At 43.1% G+C, this 19754-nt stretch overlaps 2 protein-coding genes across 3 annotated transcripts; both read right to left on the bottom strand.

Moving 5' to 3' along the window:
- Nucleotides 1-928: 928 nt before the first annotated feature.
- Nucleotides 929-10976, bottom strand: LSM11 (LSM11, U7 small nuclear RNA associated). The gene is made up of 4 exons (XM_065849137.2): nucleotides 10539-10976; nucleotides 6616-6755; nucleotides 5798-5881; nucleotides 929-4321 (listed from the first exon to the last, which is right to left on the bottom strand). The coding sequence occupies exons 1-4, from the start codon at nucleotides 10954-10956 to the stop codon at nucleotides 3917-3919; spliced, it is 1047 nt and encodes a 348-aa protein (XP_065705209.1). The 5' UTR covers nucleotides 10957-10976; the 3' UTR covers nucleotides 929-3916.
- Nucleotides 10977-13681: 2705 nt separating this feature from the next.
- THG1L (tRNA-histidine guanylyltransferase 1 like) lies at nucleotides 13682-19737 on the bottom strand. Of its 2 annotated transcripts, XM_065849057.2 has the most exons (6): nucleotides 19542-19737; nucleotides 17958-18134; nucleotides 17322-17491; nucleotides 16514-16602; nucleotides 15797-15904; nucleotides 13682-14474 (listed from the first exon to the last, which is right to left on the bottom strand). In XM_065849057.2, exons 1-6 carry the CDS (start codon nucleotides 19712-19714, stop codon nucleotides 14313-14315), a joined length of 879 nt encoding a protein of 292 aa, XP_065705129.1. In that variant the 5' UTR covers nucleotides 19715-19737; the 3' UTR covers nucleotides 13682-14312. The 2 variants fall into 2 exon arrangements, with proteins under 2 accessions (XP_065705129.1, XP_065705130.1); XM_065849058.2 differs by lacking the exon at nucleotides 19542-19737 and having other exon boundaries at nucleotides 17322-17487; nucleotides 17958-18093.
- Nucleotides 19738-19754: the final 17 nt, after the last annotated feature.

The raw sequence follows: 19754 nt of genomic DNA on the forward strand, positions 1-19754 counted from the left end.
AACTTTCAGGCAATTAACAAGGCGGACCAGTTGAGAGAAGGAACTAAACCCACACTTTCTACAAGCTCTTGTTTCCTTTGGCCTGTTCTACTCTACTATGACAGCCCTGCTTAAGAAGTATTCGATAATGAAAACCCCATCCAGACTATCTGCAAAGGTCTCTAGAATTTTACCACCATATAGAGAAAACTGTCACTGTCAGAGTAACCACGAGACTCAGCTCCCTACCAAACTGCGCCGGCAATGAAAAGATACGTGATGACACTGGGAGGTGCATCTGTGATATCACATCCCAAGACTAGTGCATTACATTGTTCCTGCAGCTGCCATTGTGACATTTCACAAGTTTCCCATTCGCCTTCTATCTTAGAAACGATCCTGAAAAGTTCTCAAATTATCACAACGCTTCTTCCAAAGTAGTTCAGCAAACTTTGCTCCTCACAGTAATTTGGTGCCTCACCATAAACACGCTCTAGGAATCACCACTGAGCACCAGGCTGAACAATGTCCTAGAAATTGCAGATGGCAACCAGTAGGTGCATCCTTTCCAGAGTTCTTTGTATGTGGCCCATTGCTCTTCCACTCTCACACAGCTCCCTGTTCCTACGAGTGGCTCTCGCTCCTGCTCTTCATTCTTTAGTGTAGCGACTTCAGGTGCCTGTGCTCACAGCATCTTTGTGACACCGCACAGAGGAACAGCCCGGAGCAGCCAGCTTTTTGAACAAAGAACCTGGATTTTATGCTGAGTTTGGCAAAGGAAGAGCATGGAAAGAAATAATCAGAAACAATAAAAAACCCCACAGACCTGATTTGTTTCCAAGGATTGTTTTCTTTAAAAAAACCCAACAAAACAAAAACCCCACAACAACAAAAAACAAACAAAACCAAACAGATTTACATGAATACTTAAGTGAGGTAGAAGACTTCATTTTGAAACATCACATTCAATTTTATTCAAAGAGCAACTTTATCTGAAGTATTAACCATGCAAGCGACAACACACATCCAGGATCACTTGCTCAGCCACAATTGTGATGCTTGAAAAAGACAAAAATCACAAATGCTATGCTTGAAAGAGACAAAATTCACAAAAAAGCATTTTGACAATGGGCTTGAGAAGATAGAAAGTAGGGAAAAGAAAGGACCTTTGGAAGATCTGAAGTTGTGGAAGAGGCTGTATTTAGGAAGCAGCTTGAAAATAATGAGAGATGGATAGGGAAGTAGGAAAAGAAGGAAGACCCACCAGATAAGCCATTAAATCTAAATTGGAAGAGAGAATTTTAACCAACTGAGAAAAAGACAATAGAGAAGGAAGAGTTTAATAATGAGGTAGAGCAAAAAAAGTAGACAAACTGTATAGTTCTTAACGAGGTTTGTTGACTGAGGTGATGGTTTTGGAAGAATGGGTCAGTGATGACATAAAAATCAAGGCACAAACGCAAGTCTAAGCACCAGCATTTTTCATAAAACATAAAAGAAGAAACTTGTAGATGTGAAGCAACAAACACCTGGAAGAGAAGAACTTCTGATGAAAGGACGGCTGAGACTTCCAGTAGGAACTGAGAACTTGGTGGTCAACTGACAAGGGAAGAGCACAGCAGTACGGCCACAAGAACATTCATGGTGGTTATATCTTATTTAATGCCCTAGGCAGTATGAACTAGGCCGACAAAGAGAATCAAGAATATGAGGTAAAGAAAAGCCAGAATACAATTAGATGCCCTAGTACATAGGCCTGAGTGGAGATTTGACACCCTTTGGTCAAGTATGAGGGAAAGAGGAGAGGTGTCAAACCCAGGAGCCTTTGGCATGAATGGAAGAGGAGAGATAGTTATCCCAGGCAACTGAAATCAAACCAAACCCATCAGAAAGCAGAAGGGAAAAAACAGCCCACAACCAAAGAAGAAAAATAATCACTTGTTCTGGACAGTTGGGAACCACATGGAAAGCCAAGCAGGAAAGGTTCAGAAAGCCAGGACAACTAGAGGAGAATACAAGAACAATCTTCCTAAACCAGAGTTTAGAATGTCCTGAGGAGACAAAGTACTGACAGGAGACAGGAAAGGAAAAAAGGAGAGGAAACAAGAACCTTCAAGAGAAGAACCCTTTCAGTTTCAGCTGACAGTAGGAAGGGATTATAGCAATAAAGCTATGCATTGTAAAAAACTGTAGATATTATTTCCTTTCCCCCCACACTTTTTTTCCCCACTCTCAATGAAACTGCTCTGTGCCAACAGTACTTTCTCTTCTGAGGCACTGCTGTCCCAGGCTGAACCTGGGTTTGCAGCTCAGCTGATCAGCCATCCAAGCCCCGTGTCATCTGAAACACTGACATAAAAGTTTCAGGCTCCTCCAGAGGCATCCATCTGTGTTGTGTGTCCAGAAATCCCTGCTAAATGATTTCTGTAACTCACCCGAGCAGCAGACATACCCCTAACAACAAGCAGTACGCTGCATTTGCAGCGACAGAAATATACATCATTGAGAGTACAGTCACTTAGTTTGAGGACTTATGACCTCTATACACAATACAAGACCTGCTACGAGGCATTAAATGTTCTACCCATTGTCAGACCTGACCGTTACCCTGGCAATTTCCCAACCTCATCTTAAACACATGGAGCTGCTGCAAATCATAAGGTAGTTGAGACGAAAACAGGAATAGTACTGTGAAATCTAGTGTCCTTTGGCAAGTAGAGGAACAGTCTAGATAACAGAACAGTTTCATCTACCCCCAAATTTCTGCATGTAGCTCTTAGAAAGCAGTTTAGAGCTGCAGAAGCCTGGCCTGATCTACTGTAGCTTAACAACCTTGCTAAAATAAAACCACTGATGAGCTGAGTTTGACTTTCATATTTCAAAACATTTCTAGGCACACCTCCAAAGCTCTGTTCAACTGGAATTAGATGATGCATCATTCATATGGATAGGAAAGACCCATGAAGATTTCTGCTCCATGAGTATCGCTGGAGACACAGCACCTCTAGTTTCAACAGAGGGGACTTGAAAGGCGCTTAGATACAGTACAGTTGTGCTCAGCACAAATACTTAAATCTGAGAAGAAATAACTACATCTTTGCAAACTTCACTATCACACTAAATAGCGAATGGTTGGAATATAAAAGTACAATTTTCCATCTGCATCCACAACATTCCCAGACAAACTCCAAATACGGAGGAAGTCCCTGGATCAGCTACATTAGTTGCTTGCTGGTGACACGGGGCTAAAGCACAGCTTTACAAACAGAAGCCTAAGCGTTGATATGGAAAATCAATTCAAGTCTTGCCATCATTCACAGAAAAAGAGCAGTTTTCAATAAAGAGGTCACACAGGGCATTACAGAGCTCCCTATGGCAAAGAGGCTAACGGTCATCAGTAGTATGTCACTCCACCTTTTCATATACTATCTCAAAATGACTGTCAGAATTATGTCTGGAAAATAACACATCCATGTAACAACTGCAGTTAAACTGTTGGTTTCATTAGCAATCTTCTCTTGAGATTATTCAGAACATGCAAAAAAAGCATTTGTGATTCATTTTGGGTAGAGAGCTAATCTTAAGCTCCTTATGTGTGTGCCACAATTAGATCCTCTAACTGAGCACACCAAAATTCTCTTTCAACTCTCTCCAGGTCGCATCTTTTTCAGGAGCAGTGGGATCTGCGCTTACCTCCCTCACCTCCCAGCAACAACTGCCTCACTGACCTCATCCTGAGACCCCCAACGGAGAGTTAAGGAGGCTGCTTTGGCATCCAGCTCAGGATGCTCCAGTTAGAATTATTTCCTCTACCTTGTTATGGCAACAGGAAACCAGTCACGGTACCATCATAATTAATGAGAACGCTAAATAGCGATGAGAGCTGCAGCCGCAATTCATGCTATCAAATAAATACGCTGATGAAGGCTCAGCCAAGTCAATGTGCTAAATGGACAAGCAAGACATTCTCTCCTCGAATAAAAATCTGGTTTATGTGGCGGGTGAACACCTGTTGATAATCCACTTTGGGCCGCCTTTTTCTCCGTGACTGGCTTCTTGCACGGGCACCGCCAGCGCTGGCCCCCTCTGCGTGGGCAGTCCCGCTGCCCACATCAGCTTCACCTGTGGCAGCCAGATGCAAACTGTCACCTGGCATCTTCTTTTCTCCAGCTCTGCCCGAGCGTTTCTGTTTCTCACGCTCATCTTCCGTTTTCCCTCGTCCTGATCCAACTTTCCGTCCGAGTGTCTGAGAGTCACTTGTCAGCGCCAGCTCCTCGGAGACAGTCTTTGAGTCAGCGCCCTTCTTCACTGAGGACTCCTGCAGCTTGAGTCTGTCAAACAGCTGTAAAAGAACATTTGTATTTGTGACCACTTTTATAAAACAAGAGAGGCTGCTTATTTGGCATTTCCACATGGTATTTGTGTATGCAATCCCAAATCAGAGCTCACAATACACAATTAGTGAAGAATCTTTCCCAGCAATAAATACTATATTTTCTTGTCAAAGTCAAGCTGCGACATAAGGTGACAGATCTCTTGCATGCGCATGAGTGTTTTTAATTTGGGGAGCAATTCAGATGTGCAGTAGCATTTAACTTTGGTCAGGAACAACAGAAAGAAACCAAGTTCCTCCATTAGTTCACTTGCCCCAATGTTCTTGTAATGTTGTCAGATATTAGAGAGATTTCCGTCCTTCTGCCCTTAGGCAGAACATGAATCCCCAAGACAAGGGGAGTAAAGAGCATATACTGAAAAAGTGATGGACCTTTTGTGTTCCCCGACACAAAGAGGGTGCTTGGGCATTCCAGGAGATGAGCAGACTAAAAACAATAGAAAAATAATAAAAGATAGAGCAGCAAATTCAAAGCACTGAATGAACTCATTAATCTAAGAATACATGGTGATGAAACTGGAAAAGAAACTGCTTTGACTCTGTCAGCAGGCAAGCTTTTATGATACACTGACAAGTGCAAAGGATTCTCAGTTAGCCTTCCCAGCAACAGGATGGAAAGCCAGACCCTGTGCGGGCGGGCTAAAGAAACAATGACAACTCCATTACTTTTAACTCATCTTTAAAAAAGGAAGGGTGGGATCTATCAGAAAATACATTTAAATGACAGGAATTTGAAAGCTAATTCCTCACAATGAAACTGTCTTTGTGAAGCCTCTCTGATGTTCAAAAGGCCCAGAGCGATGCCATTCAACATGCACAGCCCTGTCACTTTTTTTCCCTTCATTGTTCAGAAGTTCATCTATCATCTCTTCAGTTCTCAACTTCATAAACATAGGGTTTTTTGCAGCTGGATCCTAGAGAGTGTCTTGCTTTGGAGTAACATGCAGAACCTTGGGCTTCACAGTACCTAGATCAGAGTGACCAGACGTACTGTTTCACTGGCTGGAGACAGGAGACTGCTGCTCCATGAACATGACTAAGTTATGTGCTGCCAAATCACACGGCAGGACAAATGTAGACCAGATCAGTCCCAGGTGCAAAAAATGCAGAGCACAAATAAATCAAAACCCACAGAATGAGCTTACAGAAGATCAGCTTATTGCACTAAGCAGTAGCAGCAACTGTGATTGAAGATTAGGAACTGCCAAGGGGAACTTCTCTCACACTGAACTATGGCAAAAATACTTTCAAAAAGGTCAGAAAACTGTTTCCTCCCCCACCATTCAAGTCATTTTAGAGTCACCTGTAATAAAAGGAGGTAAAATATTTCAAATGTAAATTTAACTTTCCAATCAATATACCCCTTTTAATACTTTGAAAAAGGAGATCCTAAAATAAAGACGAAAACTGGAGACGGTCACCCACCCGGGTTAGTGTGAGCTGAGGTTCTGCGTAGAAAGCTTTGCCCATGACTGGTTTCCTGTATGTCTCATCCACATCCGTCAGGGCCTAGAACATAAAAGAAACCGAAAGCTCCAAATTAAAAGAAAACATGAAGAAGCTTTGGAGCAGTTTTGTGTCACAGCATAATGAAACTATGCTCTCACTGTACTTTGGACATGGCTTCTTAATCATCCAAGTTAAACTGAGGTGTAAAAGCAACAGCAAAGCCTAACATACATTCTGTATTACCCACAAAACCTTTCTGAGCTTCGCCAGCAAAATCCTTTCCCCCCGTCACCTATTTCCAAACTTTTCACAGCCTCAGGTTCACAAGTATTTCATAGCTGCTTTCCCATCCACTGTCTTTAAGATCTACATGAGACAGAACACAGGGAAAAGCTTCTGCCACTGACATGCCAGTGATGTGGTAGTGAAAGAAAATGGAGAAGTGACTACCACTGTAAGAAGATTGGGTTTTGCAGAGAAAGCTTTGGAAACTTCCGATATTCCTCATATTCCACCTTCCTGAGTTCTTATACAAAACATTTAGAGCTGTTGGGAACACTTTGAAGCTGCTCTCTCACCTAAAACCTCTCTAAGATGGCCAGGCACTTCTCAGACGTACCAACCCAGCACCAACCATCACTTCATCTGAAATCCAGCACTCAGGGCCAGAGCAAATCAGCTTTATGAACCTCGCAACCACATTCACCTTCTCAAAATGTAGTTTGTTTAAACGTGTTGCAAATTTCAAGCTTTCAAAATAGCCATTACAAATCAATGGGTGGAACAATAATTACCATATTCCAGAATTTGTCGAATGCAACCAAAAATCCCGTGCAGACTCCACGAAGACCTTTGAAAGTGCGGATGTGGACATTGATTTTTACACCATCTCGGACACAGCGATGAAGCTCCCCCAGTGGGCTGCCTTCATGGACTGAAACAGAAAGAGAACATCACCCATCTGCAACAAAATACAGATATATATCTATATATATATAGCACATGTAGAAATCTACTCTATGTAGAAGTAGAGCAGATCTTTGTACAACATTTGTCTTCACAGCAAAGGAAATGAGAAGCCCCAGAGCACTGTAACGCACTGCAGTTGTAATTACCAGACAACCAAAACTCTCCTTACTGTGAGGACAGAAATGGATTCACCGAATACGAAGGTTTCACTTGACATAACCCACAGCCAAATCAGCCGTAGCTGAAAATCTTTTTGCTACATTTCAAAAACATACTAAGTAATGCTAATCTTAAATAAAAGTGGTTCAGAGGGAACAGAAAGCTCACAAAAGCAGAGTTTTGCAGAGAAGACAAATGTCTAGTTAAGGCTATCTCAGGTGAGTTATCATCTGTTAAGAAGGTGTTGTCTCAGATGTGTTCCTTTTCTTTGCAAGATTTCTGAAGCAACAGATGACTCAAAGTTGGATCCGTTTAAGCTGATGAAACCGTATTGTTTCAGCTAAAACTTTCAGTAGACAGCTGAACATCCTTCAAAGACGTACAAGTCTTCATCCTTCAATGATGTACAAGTTGTTGGCAAAGAAATAAAATGACTATAAGCAGCAGCCACCAATGAAACCATGTTGAACTACAGAACAATAATGCTTTTAGTCAGGGTAAAACCAAAGGAATTCAGTAAAATATACAATATACCTGCCAAACACAAGCTTTATCTGCACACTATAAATCTTTGCAAGCGGGTACTACCTAGACTATTCATGGTTTGATTTACACTAGAAAATGCATCCTGTGAGTATATAATGTTACCGTGTGACAGCTGACCTGCAGTATTTGGTTGCACGGTAATTCTCAGGCACAGCAGGAGAATCTAAAGCAGTTTCCTCTGAATTAACCTAATCACATTTATTTTTTGAGATCCATTGTCTTGATGCCAGCTCTCTCTGGCAAGGTAGCTGGAGAAAATTGCTTTCACACAGGGCATAAGCTGTGTCAGTACCTCCCAGCTTTGTTTATGGGGATCTCTTCAGGAGCGTCTGTGCTTCCTTCAGCCTGACTGTGAACTTCTGTTCTGAATTCACAGGCCCATCATGGGAACCACAGGTGATACCATCACTGCATCAGATTGATGCTTTCAATCAGATAACAGTATTTTTACTCACCAACCTGAAATTTACATTATTGTTTTAGTTTTAGCTTTTTTCAGATTTTAGATCCAGGGGTTTTTTTTAGATTTTAGATTCCTTTTACACAGGAATTTTTTTTCTATGATTTCTTATAAAATCCAAGCACAATCTTTATTTCCAACTATGCCTTTGTGTGTTGACGCCCCATTAAGCTTGGTGGAAAACGTTACATTCCAGCTCTACCACATCTAGAGCACCCGTGCCCTTCCTGCTTTCCCTTGCTGTGTAAAGTTCCAGTTTGCCAGGGCAAACCTTCAACTTCACCTGATTAAAAGGGCAAAACAAACCATCCAAAAACCTTTCAGCAATCTGATATCTGCTTCTCAGACAAAAATGAAACTGGCAACACAAAGAATTCCATTTCACAACATATCTCTTCTGCAAGCATCAAAGCCTGTAATGACCAGCGTCTGCACACAGCTAGATTTGCCTGTGGCTTTTGATGTTGTTAAGTACCAGTATTAATACATCTTCAATCCATAAGGAAAAGTTACCTGGTTGGTGTTGTACGCAAAATCCAACCCCTATTTGTATAAAATAAGCACATGCTTAATACCAGGATTCTGAAGATGGCTAAAAAACTACTGTAAGCCAGAGGCAAGTACCTCAGGAAGGAGAAAATAAAGATCCAAGCTCTGGTTAAGTTCAAGTCCTTGTCCTCAGGGTAGACTTTATTAAGAGGCAACATTAAAGCAAAGCAAGTCAGAACAGTTGAAATAACTCAGAACACTATCAAACGCCTTTCTAACTTCTCTGTGGTAACCGCTTGCACGAGCTCCCTGCCCCCTGGTAAATGCCAAGTAATTAGAAATAGCTTCTCCTGAGCTGATCCAAACCAGGCACTGCTAAAGCAGCTTCCTTTGCACTTTCATGGCTACTGAAATCACACTCATGACAGGCAAGATTTTGGCTCCATTTTACAGGTCTAACACACTAAATTTAAGGAGCTCCTTGTCACAGCTACCTGGGAGCACAGTGTCACGACAGTGCAATGCAGTAAACCACCTATTACACTTATTTTCAGAGGTGGCTACAGCCCTAGAATCCAAGCTTCAAGCGCTGGCCCACCGGCTGTGCAGACAGACCCCCTACTTACACTGAAAACACACAATTTTGGCTATAAATTATTAGTAAAAGTCTCCAGACTGCTGGATAGCACTTTTTATGTCAGTTGTGCCAGCCTTCTTCAAAGTCGATGCTGTCCAGCCTTAGATGTCAGAATATTAAATACATGTTCTTAATGAAAGCATGTAATTTATTTGCTAGGCCACCACTAAAGTTAATTTTTACAGAAGTGTTTTGTTTTTATTTCCCTCATAGCAATCTAAACACAGATTCTTTGTATTAAGATCCTAAATAAATATTTCGGGTTAATTATTCTGGAAATCTTACACCAAGAGAACCTCTGCATTTGTGCAGAACATTAAGCTGATGTGACATTTAGGATCATGCAGAACCTATGGCAATGCATATATTGTTCGGTGTCTAAGCATGAAAAACATTCTGTGTTGGGCATTCAGAACTGAATATCTTGGGCTTTGCCTTTTTATAAAAAGAACAATAAGGTGATGCTGGTGATTAGAAGAGATACTTTGACTTCAATAAAAGCTCTGTGTTTTAATTAAATGCACTGAAGTTATACTTCACTCCATAGCAATGCCATCTGGCTCTTGGTGTAGGTGCACAAGTTGCACCCTTTAGTGTTTAGGGGCTCTCACCCTGACTGTACACAAGAAACTTGTATCATCATCGCAGATGACAAATTTAGCAACATCACACCTGCCTCCCACCTCAACCCACTGTTCTGTCATCATGTTATCAGAAATGCCAGGGCTGTATTTATGCCCCCGGGTTGTACAGTTAGTAACCAAGATATAGCAGTGTGTTACAGACTCATGCTGCGGTAATCCACGACTTAGAACCACAGAATGTCCCGAGTTGGAAGGGACCCACAGAGATCATCGAGTTCAACTCCTGTCCCTGCATGTGACAACTCCACAGTTCACACCATGAGCTGCATGGACTCAAATCCGGTTCCTGGTTTAAAAAGAGTACTTTTCAAAGCACAGCAGTTTCTCATCCTTTTTACCGTGAAATCAAGAGGATCAATGTAATAAACAAAACTAGGGAGGACATCACAGTAACAAACCCGTGTCACCTCTGAGTAATCAGTTCTGTGAATGCACCGTTTCCCATTTCTGGACGCAGTCCCCCAGTCTTTCACCCAGCACACACGGACCATTTTCCACCCAAACTTCATCATTCCCCCCCCTCCACCCCTACACACTCCGCTGTCACCCAACCACTTCCTTCAGCTCTTTTCAAACCTCCGAAGTCCCCCAAGCTCCATCTCAACTTCACACCTCCGGCCACATCCAAGCCCAGGGTCCCTCAGCCCCCACAGCCTCCTGTCCGCGCCCTCACACCCCCCATCACCCCAGGCTGCCTCCTCAGCCCTTATCCAGCCCCACCTCACTCCCCTTCCCCACCGCAGCCCCTCTCAACCTTCCACCTCACTCGCCCCTTCACCCCCAGGACCGCGCTCCCTCCGCCGGCGCCCTTACGGGGCATCCTGGTGAGGACGTTGCGCGGCGCCCGCCGGCGCCTGGCGGCCGCTGCGCCCTGGGCCGCCTCCTGCTCGGGGCCCGCGTTGACCATGAGGCTGCGGAGGCGCTGGATGCGCTCGGGGTCGGCGGCGGGCGGGCCGCGGCGGGCGGCGGATGGGCCGCGGCGGGAGGGAGCGGAGCGGCGGCCGCGCGGGCGGAGCAGGCCGCGCTGAAAGCTCTCGTACTCGGCCAGGTTGTTGAAGCAGGGCGCGGCGGGGAAGGGCAGCGGCGTGCTGGCGGAGTACAGCGCCAGCAGCGGGTCGAAGCGGCTGGAGCTCACGTCCAGGCGGCTGGGGCTGGGGGAGCGCTCGGCCCCGGGCCGGCGGCGGGACCGCCGCTGCTCCGCGCTTCCCGCAGCCCCCTCGTCCTCCTCCATGCCGGGCTGCGGGAGCGGCCCCGCCCGCCGCCGCTAGGGGGCGCCGCTGCGCCGCCCGGAGAACCCCGGGGCGGGGCCAGCGCGGGGCGGGCGCTGCGGAGACTCCGCTGTCACTGAGGTGATTCCGCTGTCACTGAGGTGATTCCGCTGTCACTGAGGTGGCTCCGCTGTCACTACGGAGGCTCCGCTGTCACTGTACTCTGCTGTGCACTAGCGTGGCCTCACCTGCAGCACCGAGTGCAATTCTGGACGCCACAGGATAAAAGGGATGTTAAGCTACTAGAGAGTGTCCAGAGGAGGGACACGAAGTTGGTGAAGGGTTTGGAGAGGAAGGCGTTTGAGGAGTGGTTAGTGTCATTTGATTTGTTCAGCCTGGAGGAGGTTGACAGGAGACCTCATGATGGCCACAGCTTCCTCACACGGGGACGAGGAGGGGCAGGCACTGAGCTCTTCTCTTCAGTGACCAACAGAACTCGAGGGGATGGCAGAAGATGTGCTGGGGGGGTCAGATTGGACATGAGGAAAAGGTTCTTCACCCAGAGGGTGCTGGACACTGGAACAGGCTCCCCAGGGAGGTGTCACAGCCCCAAGCCTGACAGTGTTCAAGAAGACACTGGACAACATCCTCAGACACATTAACTGTGGGGTTGTCATATGCAGGGACAGGAGCTGGACTCAGTGGTCCTCGTGGGTCCCTTCCAACTCAGAACATCCTATGATTCTATGTTTTCCTTCCTTGCTGCACCCTCAGTTAACTCCCCAGTGTGATGCCACCACTGGTCTCTGTCCTGGGACTCGCTCTGCAGCCCAGCCTGAGCCCCCAGGTTGTTCTGGGTGTGCTCCCCAAACAGGGACCTCACTCCACCTGCCCCCAACCCCAGGCAATGAAATGGCACCTGGGCAAAGTTGGTTGCAATATAACTTGCATTTTAATCCATAAAAGGACGTACAGTGCAGAAACATTTCTCTGAAGAGAAGCAAGGCAACATGTGTTAATGCTGCAGAGTGGTTTTACTGTAACAGATTCCACCACCTGTCATTAATCTTTCATAATGGGTTCCCGTACATTTAACACTTCCTGTTCTGGTTGCAGACCAACTTCAGAGAAAACACCTGTTTCTTCACCAGGTCACAGTACAGGACTTCTGCAGCTACAGAAATACCCATAAGTACGGGCACAGGTTGAGGTGTGTATGCTACTAATGGCAGTCCACTTGATCCTCAAGATTTATTTTCTTCTACAGCTACAAAGTCATATATGACTTTATGCATGAGGGTATCATAGGGAGTTCCTTTCTCTAGCATTTATATTAATATAAATTAAAGGCCATGGCTGTACAGACAATCCACATCTTGGTTCCAAAATCCACATGTAAAGGGATACGTTTACTCATTACATATTATTGTAAGGATAACTTAATTAGAAAACACTCTTAATACCTAATACATACCTATTTTTTATACACACACACACACATGATGTACATACATTCTACAATATATTTATGTATCAGGTACTCATAACATATATGATAAAAAAACCTACATAATACTTTCCATGCATGAATCATAGTTGCCAAAATAGTTTTTCATCTTTAGTCACACTTCAAAATCTGAACGTTATCACCTCTGAGGCAGGTGCCTTATATGTAAAGTCTGAAGTCAGGCACCAGATAGTAACATATGGCATAGCAAAGTCAAGTAAGTTACATTTGTGTTACAGGACTGAAAAACCCCAGCTAGACAGATAGGAAGTTCTTAGCGGTAAATGACTGGTGCAGTGATTCATTCAGAATCATCATCTCACGATTTCTCATATCCTCTTCCTGGGAATGATACAACTCATTCTACAAACTAAAACCAATACGTGTTCTCTCATTGAACTGACTTAACTGCTCACTATTTGCACGCAGCAGCAGAGGGGGAAGTCCTGTGCTATTTTAAATTCACAGACTCCTTGTTCATTCTCAAGAAGAGACTGCAAACTAGTATTTTACATCAGTATCTGTTTAGGGGTTTGGTTGGTTTTTTTTAAAACACACACACAAAATGCACATTTCCTTAAATGTACAGGCTCTTCTGTGGGGAGGGTGAAAGCAGCAAGTAGCCCGCTATATGAATTAATGGAAAATCAACTCAGTACGCATCTTCTTCAGTCAGATTTGATCCTTTCCATTTTGATGGCCAGTCCCAACTGCTGATTATCTACCCCTCAGCAACACCTTGCCAGCCAGATTACTGTTCTAAAACTGTTTTTGAAACTAGCATGGTTAAAAGCAGTAATAATATGCTTATAAACACCCATTATACCATTATAGTTGTATTTCTATACTGAAATAGGTTATTTCCCTCAAATTGCAGTTACACTGGGATGCGCTCCTTTACATTAGCAGTTGACAAAGGGGTTTAACTGTTAAACCAGATCAAAGTTGTGCATAGATCAGGCAACATGCCTCCCTTCCCTCTAACCAACACGTACTGTCAGGACCGCTACATCTGCATCATCCCCAGGAAAATCAGGGAACAGCAATGCAAGCTGGTGTCAGTTCATGTGTTGCCACCCTTCACTCCCCTGGAGGAGACAGATGACTTCTCAGGCCATGGAAGATGAGAAAACGTCTACCCACGTCTTAAGAGAATCTGAGTCTGTACAGTATCTTTATTATTAACTGTTTGGAACCTTCACCAATTACTAGTAAAAATCCCAGAAAAAAGAAAGGCCAAGTAATAAACACAGCGGGGAAGATCTTTTATTTATTTTTAAAAGCATAAAAATCCTGTACATCTGACAAAAGCTTGTAAAAATCAGTCATAGGAAACTGCTGTACTGCCTGTCCTTTCCGTAAGAATCAGACATTAGGCAGTTAAACAATTTGTCACTAATCTGACTGAACACAGTGGGATTAGAGTCTAATATCAAATGCCAATTGAAGTATTCTGGTCTGTCTCAGTTGAAACAAACAAACAAAAAAGGAATTATTTTTTCCTCTGCTTTTAACTGTTCAAATATACAAGCTTTTTTTGTAGCTCAACAGTTCAGTAAGATAGCTCATGGTTTAAATGCTATAGAAATGTATGAAATTTCTATACTCTGTTTCTACAAATACACATGTAGAAAGGCAGAGTGGTCTTAATTTATGATTGGTTCTTAACATTCAAAATACAAGGATATGCCTATATGAAAAACTTATATTGTATGTCAGACAACATACAAGTGTCTTGTTTTCAGGCAACAACATTGCTAAAACCAATGTAGTTGCTGAAGAGGGTCACAGGTTCAACTGAACCAGCCACCAGTCATACTTGCCAACAATGCCAGCAGAGCACCATGTTATAGTCAGTTACACTCAGAGGCATCAACTATCCTCAGCCAGAATTTCAGGATATTCCTCCCAGAACTGGTCCCCAATAATGTCACAATGCAGGGGAATGACTTTAGTCCTTGTCCGGGTCACTTCCACTTCCTTTTCTTCTGCTTCCTTTGGCAGTTTTATTTTCTTAGTCATGACTTCATTAATCTGAAGATAGAGTTGATACATAAGCAGACATATAAGGCTCCAGAGAAGATTCACAAACGGATAAGAAACAAAGCTACAACAAAAGCAACTACCAACACTACAGCATACTGCAGAATTTGAACACTGAATTTTTTGTAAGAGAATCTTCTCAGTTTAAAGACTGATATATGAGCAGTTGAAACTGCATGTCATAATCACATACCTGGAAGAAATTACCTCCAAATTCACATAACTGATTGCAAGTATTCTTGAATAAAGCACAATATTTAATTTGGAGCTATATAAAGCAAACAGAAAACCTTGCAAATGTCTACAATTACCAAGGACAAAATATGCATAAGGAACGAGTGCATTGTATTTCCAGGTGGGAGTCTCTATCTGTTCTAGTTAGTTCAAAGAAAGTAACAGAAATTGCTGGACAAAATGTAAATAATAAATAAAATAAAGGATTGAATTTTTTTTAGTATGGAAGACAAAAGGCTGAGCAAGTTATGGAGAACTCCTAACAATAGACAGATAGAGTCCTGATCACACAAAACACACACCTTTCTAGTTAAGATCCTCTAGTACAGAAGGGCACTACGGCCAGAAACATTTATGATTTTCTGGAGTCTCATACAAAACACAAGACAGGAATTTCTTCACTAACTCTCAATCAACGCTGCAATTCCAGAATGATGAATATTTCCAAGTTATCATTAAAAGCAATTCCTCATTAACTGCTGCACTCCGTACTATGCTCCTTTACAGAAACGGAAAAGGACTAAGCACACTATGAGCTGAGCTACTTTACTGAATGCAAATTCGTAATCCCTTTGCAGTGGAAATACTTGGGAACTAATCCAGTGAAGGGCCTGGCACAAGCCTTAGTGATTACCATATCAAACTGACAACAGTCATTAAAATGCAATTTTTCAGGAAGCAGAATGCTTCCTCAATTTTCAAAGCTGCTAACAGTAAGAAACCAACTGTATGATTCATTAAACAAGAGAGATGTATCCTACAAATACATCAGGCTTGGGAAATTCTACATATACATTGTCATCTGTTGATAAATGTTTTATTTCAAGTCAATCTGTACCTAAGCCAGACTTCAGCAACTAGTTTTTGTACTATGCTCATAGATACAGATATCTCAAAACCACCTTCAAAACAATTAGCCACCTTACACATCATTACATGGCAAATATGGCTAGTTTAAAATATATGTGTACATAGACATACATTTGGGATACCTCTGTTGATCTTACAGTATTGCTTGTTTGACACAGTGCAGCTATTTAAAACATAAGCACGAAGCAAGTGGTAATATAGTTTTTTACCTTCTGCCATATTAAGACAGTTCCTTTTCTATACATCAAAGGTTCATTGTTGTAGTTGATGTTGAATTCAGAAAACAAGATTTCATTCTTATCTCCAGCCAAAGTTCCCTGCGAGGAAATGAAAAGAAAAAGTACTCTTACAGAAAACAAACTGAATCTCTAGGGCAGAAGACAAGTGAATATTGGAAGAGTGACATTTATGCAGGTTTTTCACCTTTACATTAGGTGGCCTAATTACCTCTCACAACAGAGGAATTGTTTCCAACTGCCAAATGAAGATATTAAAACAGAGACGCTTTTTATTACATTTTCAAGACAAGCAAACGAAAGTTAACAGACTCCAGGAGAAAACAGAAATAATCTGCTCAAGTCTACACAATGAGACAAAACACTACAGAAGGGACTGGGAATCAATAGTAGCTGAATCCTGCTATTGTACTTTGTGTTTATGGTTACTGGCTGTTTATATGACATTTTTAAGATTGCTGAAATCGCCAATTAGGAAATAAAAATCCTGCTAACATCTGACCACACCAAATTATTTGCTAATCACATTAACATCTGTACAATTCAAGAAGCTGTTGAATCTACGATGGCAAAATTATTACAGGAAGAACAGATAAGCCAGTCAGTGCTGCTAGGTAGACAAGACACAGCTTAGCAAATCTTATTTTCTTTGGAGCTAGGAAGAAAAAAAAGACCTCAAGCCAGTCTTACCTGGAGTCTCTCCTGTGCTTGCATGGGTGTCAAACCACTTCGCTGTACAAGCATCCAAAACACTGTATTATAAAGGTTATTAATATGGCCTACAGAGGAAGAGAAGAGAGAAAGAGTATTTACCAAATTTGAGTTACTACTCAAAAAGAACACTTTATTTCCAGAGTCACATCCAAGAAACAGCCAAGAATAAAGAGGAATTAATAATATCAGTTGCTTGAGAAGACACAATCTTTCTGATTCATTTTTAAGGTACTGCATACCATACAAATTATTAGAAGATAAATTTTATTATAAAATACTGACAAATGAGAAGAGAGGGTGAAGGGTGTTTATGTGTAATGTAAATTACCTTCATTCGAGCAACACAGACTAGGTACTAACAAAAACCTAGAGAATAAATCCAATGGTCTGCTCTAACCTGGAATAAAGAGCAGTTTCAACTGCTACAGTTCTGCTACATGGCCTGAATTTGAACATTCATATCTCTTCAGTAAAGATTACTTGGCCAGACAAACTCAGAACATAATAATAATAAATAAATTTATTAATAACTATACTATTTCCTGGGCTGAACTCACTCCCAGGATGCAACAAATACAGTTGTAGCCTGAAGACTCAGAATTTCAGAGTATTTCTACATCCATACAAAGCCTCAAACAATTCTAATATTGTTTATTTAAAACTATGACCATAGCTGCTCTTCTTTCACTGATAACCTATATCTACACACTGGAAATAAAGGCATTTCTATTCAGAGAGGAAGAGAACTCAACTGCACAAATCTCCGTTCTCTAGAAACGCTTACAATCTGCTTGTCTCCAGCTGAGGTAGTCCTTCAAATTTTGGTTGCTTGGATACAAGACAATTCGTCCATCAAATCCTGGTGGGTACAGAAGCTGCTGGTCCTTAAAGTAATCCTTCCAATAGAAAACGTAACTTGAGGCAAACTGGGAGACTACATGAGTCATGAACTTGCTTGCAAACACAAAGCAAAAGGAAAAATAAATAAATACATCAATATGATTACATATATATATAAATATCTGTGATTATCTGAGTATCAATAATTTGGTGGACAGCAGCTTTTCTTAAATAATGACTCAACAGATCAGCAACAGTGTAAGAGTCTTTTAAAAAACAGCAAGTACTGAGAATCAAGTAAAAGACTTTGAAAAAGGTAACATTTTGTTAGAAGAAAGTTTATTCCAACAATGCTTGTTTCTAATGTTTGTTTTATGAAAACTTTTAAAACTCTGCATGATTGAACATATTTTCCTGCAAGATCACATGCAAAGAGTTCACATGAAGAACCTGAACTAACTGTAGCATCTGTGCCCAAACACAGCCCTATTCCTCATTTCTGCGTGTAGATGAAGGCAAATCTAAATTATAGAGTTAGAGACGTTAAACAAGTTCACTTCTGTATCAAAACAGCTGTTACCTTGCTCTTCTTTTAAACCATTTACTCTTCTTTTTGAAAACAAAACTATATTCGTCACTCTGTCCATAAGCAATAGCAATATCCTCCAATTCTTCCATCACTGTCTGGGCACATTTGGTCATCAGCTGAAGAGCACGGTCATCATTTGGCTTTTTGAACTCGTGCTGCTCAGAAAACCTTCAAAGCAAGAACAGTTGAATAAGAATCCCTTAAACAGCTACACCATTCAGTTTCATATTTGCTTTCTGTGAATATTAATTTCCAGTATCCTGTCAATATGGACACAGAAATCCCTCCAGGTATGAAAAATAGTAACAAAAGCTCCTGTTATAATTCTGGATAACCCATTCTCTTTCCCATCAGTATTCCACCCTAGCCAGTCCTTCAAAACAACTGGTGTTCCTATTTTTCTTGGAGTAAGAAGATGACAAATACTATTTTCTGCAAACTCCCTTTTTCCCAGGGTGTCTTTTAGTCCAACAGGGGCAACATCATCAGTAAAACTGTCACAACATGAGGGCTTTACCAGGCCTGCATGTGACCAAACCAGAGTCCAAATGCCCAGCAAGAATACATCACCCACCACTCAAGAGAACTGTGTTCTATTAATCCCAAGGAAAAGCAAATGTCACACACACGCTCACTCCAAACATCAATGGCCCTTGAAGACAAAACACCAGTAGTTTCTGTGCCCTGGAGAGGTCGAGTGAAGGGCAACAGTGCGGCCTGGCAGCTGGGGAGGCTGTGTCCTGGGTGCATCCAGCACAGCACTGCTGGCTGGGTGAGGGAGGGGACTGTCCCGCTCTGCTCTGCCCTGGTGCAGCCTCACCTGCAGCACTGTGTGCAGGCTGGGGCATCACAGGATAAAAAGGATATAAAGCTACTAGAGAGTGTCCAGAGGAGGGACACGAAGTTGGTGAAGGATTTGGAGAAGAAGCTGTATGAAGAGCAGCTAAAGTCACTTGATTTGTTCAGCCTGGAGAAGAGAAGCCTGAGGGGAGAGCTCATAGCAGTTACAGACTCCTCACAGGGGCAGGAGAAGAGGCAGGCACTGAGCGCTTCTCTCTGGCAACCAATGACAGAATACGAGGGGATGGCAGAAGATGTGCCGGGGAGGGTCAGACTGGACATGAGGAAAAGGTTCTTCACCCAGACGGTGCTGGACACTGGAACAGGCTCCCCAGGGAGGTGTCACAGTCCCAATCTGACAGTGTTCAAGAGGAGACTGGACAAGGCCCTCAGACACACGGTGTGAACTGTGGGGTGTCCTGTGCAGGGACAGGAGTTGGACTCGATGACCCTCGTCGGTCCCTTCCAACGCAGGACATTCTGTGATTCCAGGGTGCATCGGGATTAGGGAGGAAAAGGAGGATTTGTAACCCCCGCGCCTGCCGAATTCGCACAGGCCGGCAGGGAACAGCCCAGGCCAACCCCACGGCACCAGCCCGGAGACTCCTCCCGCCTCAGCACCCTCATGTCTGCCCCGCCGCACCCCAACCCTCCCCCTCCAGCTCTCTGAGGCGTCGCCATAGCGACCACCCCGTTATAAGCGCCCCGGCCATTGGCTGCCCGCCCGGCCATCACCTGTGGAAGTTGCGGCCGTCGAGCCGGACCACTATCCAGCAGTTGGGCAGGCACGTATCGTCCGCCTCAAAGTCCCGCACGTACTCGAACTTGCTCTTCGCCATGGAGACGTGACGGCGGCCGCTGCCGCTCAGCACAGCGATGGCTGATGCCGCCCACCGGCACCTCAGCATGGTCAGAGCGGAAGCGGAAACGCCCTCTGAGAGCGCGGCA

The sequence above is a fragment of the Patagioenas fasciata genome, chromosome 14 (assembly GCF_037038585.1).
Source record: "Patagioenas fasciata isolate bPatFas1 chromosome 14, bPatFas1.hap1, whole genome shotgun sequence".
NCBI lineage: Eukaryota > Metazoa > Chordata > Aves > Columbiformes > Columbidae > Patagioenas > Patagioenas fasciata.

Excerpts from the sequence above, each read along its gene's own strand:
- LSM11 (XM_065849137.2), bottom strand. The coding sequence starts at position 10,956 with ATGGAGGAGGACGAGGGGGCTGCGGGAAGCGCGGAGCAGCGGCGGTCC. Across the intron at positions 6,756-10,538 it reads CGTCCTCACCAGGATGCCCC|TCCATGAAGGCAGCCCACTG; the intron begins GTAAGGGCGCCG and ends TTTCTGTTTCAG. Across the intron at positions 5,882-6,615 it reads TCGACAAATTCTGGAATATG|GCCCTGACGGATGTGGATGA; the intron begins GTAATTATTGTT and ends TTTATGTTCTAG.
- THG1L (XM_065849057.2), bottom strand. The coding sequence starts at position 19,714 with ATGCTGAGGTGCCGGTGGGCGGCATCAGCCATCGCTGTGCTGAGCGGC. Across the intron at positions 18,135-19,541 it reads GACGGCCGCAACTTCCACAG|GTTTTCTGAGCAGCACGAGT; the intron begins GTGATGGCCGGG and ends CTTGCTTTGAAG. Across the intron at positions 14,475-15,796 it reads CTGTCTTAATATGGCAGAAG|ATTAATGAAGTCATGACTAA; the intron begins GTAAAAAACTAT and ends CTCTATCTTCAG.